At 34.5% G+C, this 18,060-nt stretch overlaps 1 protein-coding gene across 3 annotated transcripts in view; it reads right to left on the bottom strand.

Annotated features, from left to right (window-relative positions):
• The window catches only part of EPC1 (enhancer of polycomb homolog 1), a 93,856-nt gene that overhangs the window by 3,131 nt on the left and 72,665 nt on the right, over positions 1 to 18,060 (bottom strand). For 2 of the 3 annotated variants that reach the window (XM_041765567.1, XM_041765565.1), the window contains exons 3-14: positions 15,465 to 15,610; positions 14,889 to 15,095; positions 14,360 to 14,508; positions 13,316 to 13,475; positions 12,119 to 12,295; positions 11,873 to 11,962; positions 11,620 to 11,768; positions 9,423 to 9,775; positions 1,822 to 1,940; positions 1,655 to 1,741; positions 685 to 826; positions 11 to 374 (exon numbers count right to left, since the gene is read on the bottom strand). In XM_041765567.1, coding sequence (XP_041621501.1) covers positions 11 to 374; positions 685 to 826; positions 1,655 to 1,741; positions 1,822 to 1,940; positions 9,423 to 9,775; positions 11,620 to 11,768; positions 11,873 to 11,962; positions 12,119 to 12,295; positions 13,316 to 13,475; positions 14,360 to 14,508; positions 14,889 to 15,095; positions 15,465 to 15,610 — 2,143 coding nt within the window. The remainder of the gene's footprint in view (positions 1 to 10; positions 375 to 684; positions 827 to 1,654; positions 1,742 to 1,821; positions 1,941 to 9,422; positions 9,776 to 11,619; positions 11,769 to 11,872; positions 11,963 to 12,118; positions 12,296 to 13,315; positions 13,476 to 14,359; positions 14,509 to 14,888; positions 15,096 to 15,464; positions 15,611 to 18,060) is intronic. The other variant, XM_041765566.1, reaches the window with a different exon arrangement.

Genomic DNA, 18,060 nt, shown 5'->3' with positions numbered 1-18,060 from the left:
AACTACTGACCTTGGAACTGAATCTACAGCAGATGAAGATGCAACCTTGGAGACTTGACAGTTTGCTGCGGCAGCCAGCTTTAAGGCAGACGACGGGACAGCACTTAAAGTCCTAGGTATGTGTCGTGCATTGATGGGGGCGATAGAGTTTACAGTGGCAACTGACGAAGGGACAGTTAATCGAATGTTGTTCCCGATCAGAACCTGAGCTGTTGCAGAATTGGCAGCAGTGACTTGATGACTCAGCGCACTGTGGGAACCTGAAGTCTGTGTCATGTTTGAAGGTTGTAACAATGTTGAACCTGCCGTTGATGGACTCGTGTGTACAAGTGCTGTTGGTGTAGTACTGCTGAGGTGTAAGCCCTTGTATACTCCTAGAGAAAGAGAAAGAAATGTATGGCTAAGCAATGTATGGCTTTGCTGTTTACCACTGATATATGTTATAAACATCAGAACAATTTAGAAGTCTATCTCTTTTTAAAGATTTATGTATTTATTTTTGAGAGAGAGCTGGGGGGGGAGGGGTGGGGGGAGAGAGAGAATCTCAAGGGGACTCAGGCTGAGCAGGAGTCCCGATGTGGAGCTCGATCCCAGGACCCTGAGATTATGATCCAAGTGAAAACCAAGAGTCGGATGCTCAATGGACTGAGCCATCCAGGTACCCTTAAATGTCTTTATCCTTACCTGAGGCTGGAAGGACGCCATTCACCCCAATTCCAAGCACCACATCATCCTTCATCTTGAATCCCATCAGTTGTTCTGATGTCACCAAAGCAGAAGCAGCAAATTGAGCACTAGCAGAATCCAAAGTCTTGGAAACAAAACCCTAAAAAAGAAAATGCAGAACAAATCTAATCAGCATTGTTTAGTCTCAAATTAATTTATTAAAGCTACACAAGTATACAACAATCAGTCTGAATATAAACCAGAGTGGCAAACCACTGAAATATCTTCATGTCTTTTGAGTCATAGGTTTGAAGAATGCTCAAGCAATCTAAGAACTCAGGGATTATGAATTTTGATCTTCATATGTGACAGTGTGTAATATGGACAGGTCAATTACAAAAATAAACCTTCTTTAATGTGGAAGCACTAAACCTCTGACACGAAGTGTCAGACGAGAAATACGCTTGTAAAACATTTCAGTGATTTGCAAGTACATATAATGAAAAATGAGTATGTAAGGTTCTTTCTTCACCAAACTTACACACATATTCACATATAAACCAAGGCACCTTTGGGACAGTAAGCTAACTATCCCTTTAGAATTGATGTAACAAAATATCATAGCATAGCTTGGCCTAGAAATTAAGAAGCTCCTCTAATTTTTTAAAATCGATTTTTCCTTTAAAACTCTTAGATTCAAATTTCAGCCTTTGAACCTTACATGTGTTTAAATGGCAAACATTCATCATACCTGAGGTTTAAAAGTGATTTCTTGCAATTAAGAGAGGTTTAATAATGATAACTTTACATAACTTTTAATAATAATTAAAATATCCAAGATAACGAGCTGGGTGAGATTATATGTTAAAGAGATAAATGCATAAACTATAGGACAGGCTTGGAAGACAGTGTCTTGATCTCATTTAACTATGCTTTCTTAGTTTTACTTTTTAAAATAGGGAGCAGAGGCAACGGCTTCCATACTCACCTGTAATGCTCTTTCTAAACCCTGTATAGAATGGCTATGATGTAGATTCAGGCGAAAGCCACTTTTCTGCTGGTTAGATGCAAGGTTCTATGACAACAGTTGGTAATTAGAGATGAACTCTGGTGGGAAACAATGAGGGATAATCATAAGACAGACAAATCCCTCACCTGTGCAGTGGTGGTGGAGGAATTACTATTTGCTTGCTGTTGCTGAATTTGGGCAAGCTGCTGTTTCTGCATTAGTGCCAGTTGCTGTTGATGTTGCTGGTATTGTTCGGCTGTAAATGCTGAACATAAAACGAGGAAACACTTCATAAAAATGCACAGATAGCATACACATCGTAAAGTACCAAAACAAATTACAGCATTAAAAAAATTTTTGTGCAGAATTAAAGCATCTGACAAAGGCTCATGATCCTGCTAAAGATCACTTTCATAAGAAAAATTCTGCATTTTTTACAACCACACTTAACAGGAGTGGCTCGAGTTTAAAGCAACACAAAAGTATAAACTTCCCGACATAGGAAAGAGAACTCACTTCTCAAGTTTCAGAACCGTTATTTTTATAAGCTATGACATTTGCGCTAGACAGTGTAAAAAGGTAATCCAGCTTTTTAAATCCACATATTTGGAATTCAACTTTGCACTGAGCTTGAGAAGAAATCTGATTAATTACCATTTGGTTTCTAGTTTACTCATATTACTGTCCCAATGCATTCAGATGAACCCTAACAGTTCTGTGTATAAATACTAATTGTTCTACATATTTTCTAATTTTAGCCATTATAAACATTTTCTCTATATGGAATATAAGATTGTTGGTTTATTACCTTTACTTTATTTTTTTAAAGAACTCATCCTTTAACAGGAAGAAAAGAGGCTCCAAATGTTAAGGTTAATTAATTTTCCCCACCCAATTAACCCACCTGGAAAAAATCCAGTCAATAAGAACGGAGTTGTTTATGTTGATTTACTGTACAGAATGATGTCTGAGGAAAGACACTGTGTTATGCTACTTATGTTTGTCTATGGAGAGCTCAGTTCTAAAAAAAACAAACAAAAAAATGTTCATTTATTACCCCCCAAAAAAGTGTGTGCAGTTTTTAAAAAGGAAACCTTTTTCTTTTTTCTTACTTTTGCCAATTAAAAAAAGGAAAAAAAAAAAAAAAGGGCACATACAATCACAACATCTGACTTTAAAGGCTTCTTTAAGAAACCTGTGATGTTTGGATTAAGAATTATTTCAAAACACAAAAAAGGTTATCATGCATCCCTGAATACCAGGGAATCTATAAATCATGCAATGCAAATTTCCTCAATCTAAAGTTTAATGTTCTCAAAACACTGTCACCTAATTTGTTGTCTTTAATTGCATTTTAATAATTTAGTTGAAGAAAATATCACTTCATCAAGTTTTATAACTTTCACTCATAACTTGTAAAGAATCTTTATCTTCCAGTATAACAGCTTTTCTGAGTAGTACCACTACAAAATGTTTAGGTAGAAATTCTACCATATTTTCAATGAATCAGAAAATTATGAAACAATATCTAAGAAAACCCCAGAAATTATTAGTGTCTACACAGGCTTTACACTTGAACTAAGTTCTTGGGCTACAAGAGCAAAAACATAATTTCTTGCTATAAAAACTGTCCTTTGATGTATTTCTTTTCCTACTATATTGTAATTGTCAGATCTGAATACTATAGGGAAGACTTATTGACTAGATAACTTCTAAATACTGACATAAAGTAATTTTTTGTCAAAATGACTATTTCCATATAATAGAAATGTGTTGAATCAAAACCTGAAAATTTACAAAAATTAATGCTGCCCTGAAATATTGTTTATAATTAATGTAACATTTGTATTTATGTTTTTTAAAAATCCATAAATGTAACTGTTTAACCTAAAGATCCCTAGTTTTGCTAGTATGTTTTTGAGATTAATACTTTAACTTCCTAAGTTTGAGTGAGTTGCTTAAAGTCTGAACATCCTACCAAGGGATATTCAGTAAATTTTTTTTTAAAAAAAGGATAATTTTTACAAGGTCAGGTCATTATATTTCTACAAACATAATAATTTAGCATTCATTGGAGAACTATATACAAAAAACTCCATTTACAGGAATGAAAGTAATATTTTATGGAAATTTATTTATGTTTGTATATGTTTTAATAAAAAAATTAGCAATAATAAATAATAATAAATCAAATCCATTTTTTTTTTGCCCTAATTTAAGTTCAACATTTTAATCCTTGGTCTCTGAGGAGCTTGTGAATTTCACTTTTTTAAACAACTGTTAACTTCTCCCTAATACAAGATTTAGAAATAGAAATGCAACTAATACTCATCATGATTTTAGATCAATACTGTCAATCTACTGCTTAGAAATATTTCTTTTGGAGCCTAGTTATGAAATTTTCCCCAGACATTTTTCATAAATGACCTAGAAGAAACACATAGGCTGAACAACATATAAGCTGAAAGTAAAAACCATGGGTCTAGGAGCCAGGAGACCTTGATTTGTTGTTGCTGTTGTTTTTTTTTTAAGCTCTTGGCTCTATCATAACTAGCCAGGTATACCTGGCCAAGTAACTAAACTTTTTGGGGCTCAGTCATGTTCATCCAAAATACTTGGATTAAGTTAGGTGATCACTAAAGCCCTTTCCACCTCTGCGACACAAGGATTTTATATTTCTTCTGAGAAACAAATTTCCAATCCAAAAGGCTATATAAATAAGTAGGAAAACTTGGACAAAGGTAAGGTAGTAAATCTGGGGAAATATAATCTGAACTGGGTTTTACATTGCTATTTATACAGAAAACTGAGAAGACTTCAGATAGCATTATAATTAAAAGTCCAGTCAAATGCTACGTGGAAATAAATAAACATGACCATATTTTTCCCTAGTCTCTATTCAAGGTAGAAAGTGTTACAGTTCTAGGTTCTAGGTCTACCTCTAGACAGAGTGATAGTCAAGTTTGCAACTAGCATGAAGATGGGCAGAATGGTTTCATGGACATATGACCAAATCTAGAATCAGAAGCATTTTACAGAACCTCAAATTTTTAGAGGCACCGTTGGTGATTTCCTCCCACAACTTCACAATAAAGATGATGAAACTTTCATCTGAGGTCACAAAGATAGTAGTGGAATGGGGGGAAAATCTATCCCTAAACCATTGAGATATTAAATATAAAAAGAAATAGCCATAAGTTTGTTTAATATTACCTACAAGAAATAATCAAACTTTTAATGTACCCCACACTATGAATCAAGTCCTTTAAACAAAACAAAACAAAACACCCTTATCTATAGAGCACCTGAGAAGAGTCTAGGTATGGGACAAGAGTTATGTGAGGGACATGACTAAATGCTGAGAATAGGGAAGGAGCATGACAGGACTTCAAATTTTGAAGCACACTATGATGCTGGAAAGCAAGAAAACTTAGTATGCTTCTAAGGGCAACAGAGGAACCTGTAGGTTTAAACTTAAGGAGGTAGCTGTTGTTCATATTCGGACAAAACTTTCTAAACAAGATTCCCAACTCTAGAATAACTTGATCTAGAAAATTGTTGCATTTGTCCTCACTAGAGGTGTCTATGCAAAGGCCAGAAACAACTGCTGTTTTGGTAGCCGTTAACAATTCTCTGGGCTAGGAATTTAGACAAAATAATCTAAGATGTTACCAGTCCATTTGGACAGGAAACTATTCTTCTGTGGCACTCCAGCACCTGGAATAGTCATTTTCTTGCAGCTGGAGCATCTCAATGGAAATGATCAAAGAATAGGAGTATGTGAGGGGGACAAGTACTTAGAAAAAAATTAATAATCTGAAAAGACATATTTAAGATTACCAAAATGTACATTGTTTTGTTTAAAAGAAAAAAAAAAGCAAAACACTCCAAAACCCAAACCAAAAGAAAACCCAATGAACCCAAACACTTATTTTAAAAGATCACCTTCGAACAGAAATTTCTTTGAGCAGTACACAGGCAGAAAATTATTTTAATAAAGGAAAAGGTAACTTTAAAGAGATAAATATAAAATAAAATGACTTCAGAAAATACTAAAGGATGATCAAGCTTGAATGATAGTTTTGAGGTTCATAAGCACTTATCAGCCACCCAGAAAATCCAACCTGAAAAGAAAAAGATGGTGTATTTCCTTCTATGGCCAAACATGGCTGAATCTGAATTCATTCGGCTTTGAATTACTTGAACATGAGATAATCTGTGACCCAACCTTCCACTTATTTTGAGTAATCCTGCACTTCAGCACACAACTATAAAACTATTAATTTTACTATGAGTGCTACTCTACACCCTGCTAAGGATGTAATTTTGAATTGTGAAACATGCTTGGATAAGGATTAAGGTCCTATAGATTTATAAAATCTAACCATGAGAATATTCAATGCTCAAATCTAGAATTCTTTTGAAATTTGTAATTGCATATTACAAGTTTTATGAAGTAAAATGCACTAATTTAAGTAAGCTACAGATCCTGAGACTTAGAACACATCATTCTAGCTACATATATCCTATTAATTTATGAAAATAAACCAAATCTTTAGTATAGGTATGTGAGCTTAGGAAAATTACTTAGAATGCTGAATGAAATTTCAGTGGGAACTAAGAATTCAAATCCTGAACATATAATGGTGGTTTAAAAAATCACTTTTTTATTTAGTCTTTCTAAGTTATAAAAGTCCATTCTAATTATGAGAAAAGGTATTAATTCTGACATCCCATATCCCCCAAACTCAAACACATGCAAACTGAAAAAAACACTATACATTTTCAAAGGTGCTTTTATAGATTAAAAAAAAAAACCGAAAACTTTCCAAATCACCAAAGATTATTAAATATACACAATTTATTCATAGTACTAAAATCTAGTCCTAGAAATTCTAAATACACATATATTTAAGTCTTCCCAACATTGTGTCACTCTGTTGTGTGTTATCCAGAGGATCATGCACTCGAGCACCTGACCAACCAGGTTACTAATCTGGCCACACAACTATGCAAAATGGCCAAGACTGGGAAGCAAGCAAAAAAATTCTGAGCACCAGGAACTACAAAAGTTGGTGTGTTAAAGCTCATGCCCTTTATATTAAAAATAATGGGCTCCTGATATCCTCATTTAGAATTTCCTGTTTGAAATAGGATCTTTATAGGTGATTTTTTAGAAAAAGGAAAATCAGTCCAGAGGGCATCACTAGGCCACAGCATACATATAAATATTAATATTTAAAATAATGACAGATTAATAAAAAACTGCTAAATCAAAATACTTGGCTTAAGCAGCAAACAAGAAAGTATATATCAACTGACTTCTATCTCATATATAGTGGTTAAGTTCTAAAGTCAGTATAGTAAAAATTAAGCCTTGAAAATTCCTTTAGAGTCTACCACAATGGATGTGTCTCTTTCAATAAGCCCAGCACAGACAGTTTTTCCTCTGGCTTATGGTTCTGTGGTTGAGTACCAGATTAAATAGTTGGGCTTATATTTGGGGGCCATCTATATGAAAAAAATTATCTTTAAAATTACAATTACACAAAGGTGAGAAGATTAACCTCTGAATGAAGCGGCAAAGGAGGCATGGATATTCTGAGTAACGACAGATTCACTTCTGCCATTCCCAGAGTGGCCCACTCTGGAGAATATGTTCTTTTGGTTGAATTGTATTTAGAATCCTGTATAACTTTTGAACTGTTAAAATTTTATTTTTTCTTCAGGGGCCTATAGTTGAATTTGCTTGAGTGTAACATACATATGATAGGACTCTACTAAATAGGAAAGAATAAAGCATGACCCAACAGCAATCTGTAGGCATCTATTCTCTTAAGCATACAAAAAAATCTAGTAAATATTAAGGGAAAATTGAAACAATTATGTGCAACAAAAAATTCATTTTTAAAAAGTTGTATCACATTATATGGGGAAGGAAATGATTCAAAAGAAAATTATACAGTCATTAAAAATTGTTTTTCAGCTAAACTTTTGGTAACACTACTGGTTCAATGTTCACTTTTTAACGTTCTTTGGAAAACACAAATGAAGTAAGTTTCATAAAATCAATGCTTACTTATGCAGTATAGCAAAATAATTTACATTTAAAATGATCATTAAAAGATACTAGGGTAGTTATACAATTCGACTTCTCTATTATTATTATTATTTTAGATTTTATTTGTTTAAGTAATCTCTACACCCACCGTGGGGCTTGAATTCACAACTCATGAGATCAAGAGTTTCATTGCTTTTACTGACTAAGCCAGCCAGGCACCCCTCAACTTCTCTACTTCAAAGGGTGAAAAGATGGGGATTGATGGAGCATGCCAGTTTCCTATAAGAAGTCTCAAGGAATTTATACAGCTTAAATATCTATCAGGGAAAACATGTTACAAGTTTACACCTTTAAAATCTCTATACTTGCATACTATATAGCCCTCCTCCATATTGGAAAGTTCTTTATTTTGATTTTTAAGACTATAATAGCTGAGAGAAATGGACTCTGAAATTAATGGGACTATACTAATCCGTTAGACTTCAGAATAATTTAGATATCTTCTAGTTGATTTTGGAAATGTGATTATTTTTCTTATGAGTAAAGACTTCCATTTCATACAAGTACTTGTTTTCCAGACACAAAATAAATTAGTTTATGGGACCTTTTCTGGAGATCTTTAAGAATAAGCAGTACATTTTTGTATTTATTAGAAAGGTTTAACTGTAGCCTTACCAGGTAATTAGGGCAACATAATAAATACCTTTATAGTCCATTCAAAATCTGTGTTTAAATGATCTTTACAAAAAATCTATGGTAACATAATTCTAACAGTGAATTTCTATAATCTACATGCCTCAAATAACACAGATTTATGCTTTAAAACAGAAAGCTGGGGAATATAAAAAATAGTGAAAGGGAATAAAGGGGAAAGGAGAAAAAATAAGTGGGAAATATCAGAAAGGGAGACAGAACATGAAAGACTCCTAACTCTGGGAAACAAACTAGGGGTGGTGGAAGGGGAGGTGGGGGTGACTGGATGATGGGCACTGAGGGGGGCACTTGATGGGATGAGCACTGGGTGTTATTCTATATGTTGACAAATTGAACACCAATAAAAAATAAATTTATAAATACAACAAACAAACAAAAAAAAACCCCAGAAAGCTAAAATTTTAGGAATATTTAAAGACAGGATGTATTTTAGACACATTTCACAATGTAGCCATAATGCTAAAGTAGATGTTATCTGGAATTGCCTCCAAAATTTTAACAGTCCTATAAAATTTTAAAAATCCTTTAGTTTAAATATTGTTCCCTCTTATAAATTATTCTGCATTACTGTCAGTAGATAAGACTTGTGCCTATCTACAGACTTGCCAGACTACTTTTGAAGTTTAAATAAAACACAAGAGAAGTGTCCAAGCATAAAATGGTAACAATTAATGGCCCATTTTCTTTTCATATTCTTTGATAATATAATTGCTGAATTGTAAATTGTGGGTTCACAGAGCATATCCAGGAAATAAATGTCATACATTAAGTAGCAGTAAATCACCTTTGCGTGTGGGTGTGTTTAAATGAAAACACATGTATAAACAATTCAAGTAAATACTTAACCTAGGTCCTTTTTCCTCATTATTTGAGAGAAAGGACTTTTAGCTTTAAATATAATAAACCACATATTCAAAATATGGATGAACCTGACATTTCTATAGAAATGTACATCATAACAAATAAACATACCAAAATGTGCTGAACCACTGCTACTTTTACTTTGCGAGGAGGTACTGCATGTCTGGGTCCCAGGTTGTGCTGTTCCTGTTCGATTTATACTCCTATACAATTTTCTACAGGAGAGTTCATCATTGTCACTGTCATGTAGGGTTGGTGTCCGAGGCCTAAAATGCCGCCATCTACATGATTTGATATTGACTAGTATCTGACTGAGGTCTTTAGAGAAAGATTTGTCCGAGGTATTTGTTTCTGAGGTATTGGCAAACTGATTGACTGGAGAATGTTGTGGAGAGGAAAGCATTTCCAAATCCAGATGGCGAAACATACTGTCATAGTCTGAGTGAGCTCTGTCCAGTAAGACCCTGTTAAAAATAAGGCAGGGAACATATATGTAAAACAGCTATTCAAAAATTATATAAAAAAAGATCCTCCCAGTTCCCCCAAAGCCATCTCATACTAAACATTTAAAAGCTAGAAATTTGATTATTTCAGTATTTGACCCTCTAAGCTAAATTCTCAATTTGTTTTTAAATTCTCAATTTCTGATAAAAGTTTTTACTTTATAATGTTCTGATTAAAGAAGAAAGCAATCCACCTTGAAGAATTCATTTTACATCAGCAAGAGCTTTCTAACAGTTCCACGAGCTGATCTACCAGTATGTTACTGATATAAAACCTGGACTTATCTTTCTTTCCAAACTGCTTTTCAATCAGAGATTTTTCTTTCCGTTACAAAGCACCAAAACACTTTATAAAATGTCAGTTCTCTATTAAGCAAAAACTTCCTTCTTTTTTTGGGGGGGGGGGGGGGGACAGGGGTGGAGAGGTAGGAGAAAGCAGTAAATGGTATGCTATCTTTGGGATATTTTATAGCATTAAAATTTCTTATCGACAAAATATTTGAGATCTACTACTGTAGAAGATATATTTTTATGTTATTTATATAAACTTTATAAGTAATTCCATCTTAAAATACTAACAGTGACTAATGTTAGTATAGAATAAAATATAAATGACATGGAATTTTGGCTACTATTGATATCAATGTAATGACTGGGGGGAAAGCACTAAATAAAATAAATAATTTCAGTGTCCAGACAATTCTAAAGTAATTAAAAACTGCAATTAAGACTTGAAAATGAAAGAAACATACGTATAAAACATTCATTAAAAACTACATCCTGGGATGCCTGAGTGGCTCAGCAGTTGAGTGTCTGCCTATGGCTCAGGACATGATCCCGGGATCTATGTGGGATCGAGTCCCACCCTGGGCTCCTTTTGGGGAGACTGCTTCTTCCTTTGGCTGTGTCTCTGCCTCTTTCTCTCTCTCTCTCTCTCTCATGAATAAGTAAATAAAATCTTTAAGAAACAAACAAAAAAACCCCTCTACATCCTCAGGTTTCTTCCTGAAAGTACCTTGATACTATGTTCTGCCCTTTTTCCCCTACCTATACAGGATTATCTTTCTTTTTCTTCACTTTTATGTGTTCTGTAATTCCTTCCTGCCTCCCACACAAATTCTCACACAAAGCATCTAGAGTGTACAGGGGGTACTATCATGTTTAAACAAAAGAGTGATTAGATCCTGAAAAACTGGGTGTCAAGGTCAGACCATGCATGGATCCTGGAGCCTTTTTAAAAAAATATTTCATTCATTCATTCATTCATTCATTTGAGAGAGAGAGAGAGAGAGAGAGAGAGAGAGAGAGAATGAGTGCACATGAGCAGGGGGAGGGGCAGAGGGACAGGGAGAGGCAGAGTATCTCAAGCAGACTTGTGTGCTGAGCCCTGAGTGTGGAGCCTGAGGCAGGGCTCAATCTTATGACCTAGAGATCATGACCTGAGCTGAAACCCAGAGTCAGATGCTTAACCCAGTGAGCCACCCAGGGACCCCTTCTAGAGTGTTTTCACTGAGAAGTTAAACAACCTAGTGTACTAATTACATGACATTTCTTAGCCTATTCAGTCCTTTCTTCTAATATGTGCCAGAACTTCTGAAACAACTTTTTGTAATCTCTTTTAGTATTTTTTTTTTCTTCTTTCTTTTTTTTTTTTTCTTTTAGTATTTGAGTCAAAAAATCATTTAAGAACAGAAAATGGAAACAAATGAGCTATTTAGAAGGGTTCCCTCTCTAAAGCTCTAGATTTGGTTACCCTACTGTCTTTGTCCCTACTGTACCTATGCTAGGAATACAGAAATAGTTACCTTCCACCACGCCCAACCCGTCTTCGTGTAAATCCAATACACCTCTGGGGTACAGTGAGGGTGGTTAAGCAGTATCTGTATCGTACATCCCCTAATCCTCCATCTTTAGGACTAGTCCAAGGCCAGTTGCCAGTTTGGTCTAAGTGAGGCTAAAACAAAACAAAACAAAACAAAACAAAACAAAACAAAACATTTTATTTTGTCAGTTAAAGGCAAACAACTTATTATTTAAAAAAGAGAACCTGAAACTTACAGCATAGTACTGACAGCCTGCTTTCCTACGGAAAGCAAAAGGACCATCAGGATCATTTTCTTCTTCAGCTTCCGAAGAGCCAGACAAGACCTTTAAAATAAAATGAAACATGTGACTTAGCCTATTCAGGTCAAACATGTGGGTTAGGTCAACATCCTAACCTGACCCAAACATTCAGGTTAGGTCAAAACATGTGACTTCCTATACATTTCTCCTCTATGCTCATAGAGAAATTCTTATCTTTACCTGGGAGAGAGGTTCTTCATCTGAGCTGGGAAAGTCATACTGATTTAAATCTTTAGCATTAAAGACGGGCAGTGCAGCAGGACTCGTCTGTTGAGGAGTAGCAGCAGCAGACGATGGTAAGACTTTGGGCTTCTTTTCATATTTACGTTTAGGTCGGATAAGATCGGCTTTATCTTGCTGCAATAAAGTCGTATGTTAATCAAACACTAGAAACCATGTTCAACAAACCTGCAGTTTGGGGTATGCTTTAAAAACAGGGTTAGAGCTATAATGAAGTCATTTGCACTCAGAAGAGATCTAAGACGCTTATGTTTTGTCATCTTATATTGTAAAGTATTACAGGTTGGTTTCTGTGAAACACTGACATGTTCCTACAACCTAAACATAATCTCATAAAATATTTTGTTTCATTTAAAGTAAAAGAAGAGAGGTTCTTCAAGCTTCTGAAATCCTATAACTACAGTTAGTATTTATCATTGGTTCCTGTACCTTTTCCTAAATTTTCTATGAAAATTCTAGGAGAAAATAAAAAGGGCGGGGGAGGTCTAGTCTCTATTCTAAAGAGTTAACAAATCCATTTTGGGAAAATAATAATGCAAACAATCTTATACACATACAAAGCACCTCAGATAACTTCTAATATGGAGGTGTCACAAAAATAAAGGGAAGTAAAGATTTGGAAGCTAAACAACAAAGGCTTTCTGGAGTGAATCTAGGCAGTTTTAGATGATATAGAGATGAAATCATTAAATACATACATTAAATATAAGGATAAAATACAGAAGCAAGAGTGACTGAGCCGATAGTGCATGTTAGAAATATGTGTGCAGGTAAGAGCAAAGGCTAATTCAAGTATGAAGTGCGTGACAGGTAAGAGAGGCTACAGGTAAAAATACCTGTTGGAAAGAAAAAGATCACGGCAAGTATCATGGCTGGTACAGATACTAAATGTCTGTATTAAGTTTTATGTAGTTTATGGCATTACAGTTTTTTTTGGGAAAAGTTAATTCTTAAAGAGTTCATCTATACAGTCTCTCTCTTTACTATTCCTACTGTTGTATTAACAGGTTAGTCTTGAATCAAAAGCTGACTTTGCAGCATAGTTCATAGTAGGGTTTATACGTATTTTTCTTTTTCACTCTAATGATAAAACAACATTCTGTTGCCAGCTACTATTATCATAAAAATTTTTATCACCTTATTTGCTTTGAATTCCTTCACATCCATTGCTTCCTGATGTTTAAACTGACTGCTATTAGTGATCGGGATGATGGGGATGGCATAAGTAGGTTTCATTGGCTGTCTCTGGGCCATAACCTCAGACACGATCTCTCCATTATAGTCACCCAAATTATACCTGAAATTATAGGAAAGAAAGCTGCAAAAATTAAAGTTAGTTCTGTAAATATTTAGGACTATTAAAGCCTGAGATACGATTATAGACACTGAGTAGACTGAAGGCAATATTAAACTTTGATTACTTGCTGAATGCTAATTTAAAATGAAGATTACATGATTCCTTTGGTTTCTTCCGTTATTTTTTGGCTTATAGCTTTCCCTTTGCACCATAAATAGTAACTGTGGGGAAAAAAACAAAGGTTCAAATTTTAACTTACCAATTTTGGTGAAAGATTTGGTGGAGATATTGAAATTAATGCCTAAAATGGTGAAGAACTTTCTGCCAATTTGAATTGCCTGTACTATATAAAACTAATTTTCCTTAGATGAATTATGAGAAATTTAATAGTGGTTTTCTTCGGAGATACTGACTAGGAAATAGGGAAGTGAGGCTTGAAGTTTTCATTGTGTATCTTGTGCCAAATCGTTGAGTGTTAAAATTATGGGCCTCTTCCCCTCCCTTCTTTATACTTCTGTTAAAAAATCCAGTAGGTGTTTTTTTTTTTTTAAAAAAAACAAAAACAGTACCATCTGGTGAGTAAATGAAAAACTTTATAAGTGACAAATATTCTCTCCCTCCCAACACTGCACTCAAACTCAAACAAGGACAAAAGAATAAGATTATACCTGGTATATTTTAATTTTACCGAGCCCAGTCACTTTTAAAGAAAATAAAGAGAGGAACAGATGTAAAATTATGCAAAGTATATCATATCACACATTTAATAATCTCTACTTATTATTAAAGGATGGTATTTCTAGGGTTAATTGATTAGGAACCATACTACAATACACATAATACTAACGGTATGATACTGCCGACCCTATTAAAGTATACTTTACCTCTTTTCCATAATTTCCAGTGTTAAGTGCAATAGCTCCCTTTTACTCTTTTCTCTTCTTTTTATCATCTCTAGAATAGTAACAGCCCGACTGAGATCTCGACGCAGTTTAAGCATTTTTTCATAAGAGGCTTCATCATTTTTGCGATTCTGAAAATATGAAGTTGCTTTTTTAATGTCAATAAAATTTCCAACTAGTGGCATTCTGAACATAGCTATTGATATATAAGAATACATATTATTTGAAGGGCTGGTTAGTATTTAAAGGCACTGAAAGGGAATATGGATTACCAGGAAATCAATGGTATATATGATTTTTAAATAGTTTAACATTAAAACATATCATTAATAGCTGTGTAATGAATCCTAAGGTTGATACATTTTAAATTAGTATTTTTTTATTACTTTGTACAGAAAGTCTATTTAAACACAAATTAAGACACAGCCTTCAGATGCAGAGACATTCATAAATATAAATAATTTTTCTTTTATAAAAAAATTACAAAATTTTTTTTTTCAAATTCACTTACTTTTCGAGTCTGCATTTTTTCAGTACGCCTTCTAAAAGCCACATAAGGATCATTTGTGCTGGAACCATCACGCTTTTCTTGTTTTACTGATGGGATAAGAGATGGCCCCCGACAGTTTTTTCTCTTTTTAATCCAGTATTCATAAACTTCTCTAATTAATTCATCATCTTCTTTTAGCAGTAGCTTGGCTTCCTGCAGACTGACTGGCTAAATGTAAAATCATTATGTCATTTTCATATAATAGATATATATAAGGTCCAAAAGTACTTCTAACTTTAATGACAATAACAATATTAATAACAGCAAATGTCGAGTGCTTTATACATGTCCATCATTGATGCTTTATACACAATATAATCTTATTATGTTTATCATCTCTATTTTACAGAAGGGGAAACAGGCGCAGAGGCTTTTTTGCTGTTGTTTTTTAACATATTGCTCAAAATTATACAGATTAGTACTGGGCAGAGATGAGATATGAATTCATGCTTGTTAATTCCACAGTCTGATCACTTACCCTCACTCCAACATTATCCTGTTTCTATACATACATAGGTATATACAATGAAGTTATACCTGCTGACCACTGCCTTTTTCTAGACGGTCAATCATCTCCTCAAATTGCAATGGGCAGATGTCCATTTTCTTTTTCAGTTTATTCACAAATACTTCATCTTCAGAATCCAAATCATAATCAGGCTGCTCAGCATCCAAACTAAAAGCTGACAGAAGAAACCATAAGCAATCATTTACTACGTGAAACCACTGACAAAAACCTCTCAACAGATGTCTGGATAAAAACAAAATCTAGATTTTCTAAAGAAATCAGAAATTTATGGCTTCCCACATTTAAAGTTACTATTATTATTGACAAACACGTAAGTCATAAAGGACAATGGATGTGGGGATCCCTGGGTGGCTCAGCTGTTTAGCGTCTGTCTTCTGCCCAGGGCGTGATCCTGGAGTCCCGGGATCAAGTCCCACATCGGGCTCCCTGTATGGAGCCTGCTTCTCCCTCTGCCTGTGTGTGTCTCTGCCTCTCTGTGTGTTTCTCATGAATAAATAAATAAAATCTTTACAAAAAAAAAAAAAAAAGGACAATGGATGGGACTCCCTTCCCACACCTCAAAAACAAACTAGAAGCCCATTAAGAACATAAAGAGATTATGAAATGTATTGGACTATATGAAAATCTTATAGATAAAAAAGATAAAGTATCAGCAATTTCATATGGTTTGATATAATAGAAAAGGATAAGGTCTTTAAGATTGTTTCTAGAATATTTAAATCGTACTTAATAGATTATGTAACTACTTTACCAAATGCTTAGGGAATGGTATTTAAAGCAGAAGTGTTAGAAGCCACTGCCAAAAACAGTAACAGCTATCACTCAATGAGTGCACTTCTGCTGAGGCGGCTCGTTTCCTCATGACAATCATGGTGACAGAAATGTGATGTATCTCTTATATTTGTTAAGATTTGAAAGGGGGCCAGGAACCACTGCTCTACACCGTATTATCAAATGTCATTCAATTACGTATCAAAATTAAACCAGACTAACAATAATATTAGTAAAATATTAAGTAGCTTGATATCAAAATGTCTCACACTCTTCCCTTGCTTAATACTTCTTAATTTCCCATCACCTCAGAATCCAAATCCTTATGACTGTATGAGGCCTTCTGACCTCATCTCTCTAGTCTTATCAGCACTTTATGATGTAGCAGTATCAAATTTCATACACTTCTTTTCTTTTTTCAAACTAATCCCTATACCCAACATGGGGCTTGAACTCAAAACCCTGAGATCAAGAGTCATGTGCTCTGCCGACTGAGCTAGTCAGGTGCTCCTCAAATTTCACATATTTCATACAGCATACTATTTTATGTCTTCAGGCCTTTATATTAGCTGTTGTCTGCCTCCACCTAGCAAGTGACTGCAAACAACTATTTAATCTTTTCAAAACCCAACCTGATTATCAAGTCCTGTGGAATTCCTGACTGCTCCCAACTAGTAAATGGTTCCTTGTCACTTTTATCTTTTTTTGATGCTATGAACCCTCTCCCAGAAAAACAAACTGTGTGAACATAAAACATTCTGCATAAATTACAAGCAATTTGTATCTCTAAAAGCTGTGGCACCAAGGTTAAAAATTCCTGTTCTAGATCAATGCCCTTCTTTTGTCCTATTTTCTACACATACTTTATAATCTACTTGATAAGTATTAGAATATGACTGATCTCCTGATCTCCTTGAGAGGAGGCATTGTGACTTAATTATCTCTGCAGAGACAGTAAACATGTTCATTTTGTATGCCAACTCTATTTGCAGTACTCTACTGAAAGGCATTCCGATACTGCCTCTAGTAAAGTGGGAAAAACCGCTGAAAAACTATGTAGCCACCCATTAGTGCTATCTGTGGTAGGAATAAGAGGGGGCCCTTTGGCTGCCCCAAACCTGCCCTCCTTGCTTCAAGTTTAACATAGATAGCATCTGGCCCATAGGAATCTAATAAATAGCTCTAGAATTGAACCTACTATATCACTGCCCATTTACAATTTTGATCTGTATTACACTTCTGTAACATTCCTAATTAAAATATTTAGATTCCTTCATAAAAACCTCCATATGTTAATATCTCTGCACCCATGTTTCGACCATAAGGCTCTCTCTCCAATGACTTTCCATGATCTATTTCTGTTTGTTACTGTTTTGTAAACAGGGCTTTTGGAGATCCTGAAATAGATTAAAACACTTGTTTGGGTCCCTAACCAAAACATTCCATATCTTCATTGTTCAATAGGATAACCACTAGCCACTTTAAATTAAATTAAAAATTTAGTACCTTAGCCATAATTAATTAGCCACATTTCAAGCATTAAACAGCTACATGTGTATACTACTGTACCAGAAAGCACAGATTATAAAATATTTCCATCATCATTGAAAGGTCTATTAAAGAGTGGCGATCCTGATAATCCAGAAAGCCAAATCAGGGACCAACTAGCATTGTTCTACTCCTTAAGGGTATATTATATATCTTTTTAGGGTCTTACCTATATAGGACTTTGGCATGTCCCACTATAAAAACTTTCAGATCCAATCACGCTTACGAAATTTAATTCTTCACAAAAACAAAACAAGTTCACCTAGTATCACCTTACTTTTGCAT

This window comes from Vulpes lagopus, chromosome 8 (genome assembly GCF_018345385.1).
Source record: "Vulpes lagopus strain Blue_001 chromosome 8, ASM1834538v1, whole genome shotgun sequence".
Taxonomy (NCBI): Eukaryota; Metazoa; Chordata; class Mammalia; order Carnivora; family Canidae; genus Vulpes; species Vulpes lagopus.
The sequence above is the reverse complement of the archived record's forward strand: the minus strand, read 5'-3'. Positions and strand labels throughout refer to the sequence as shown.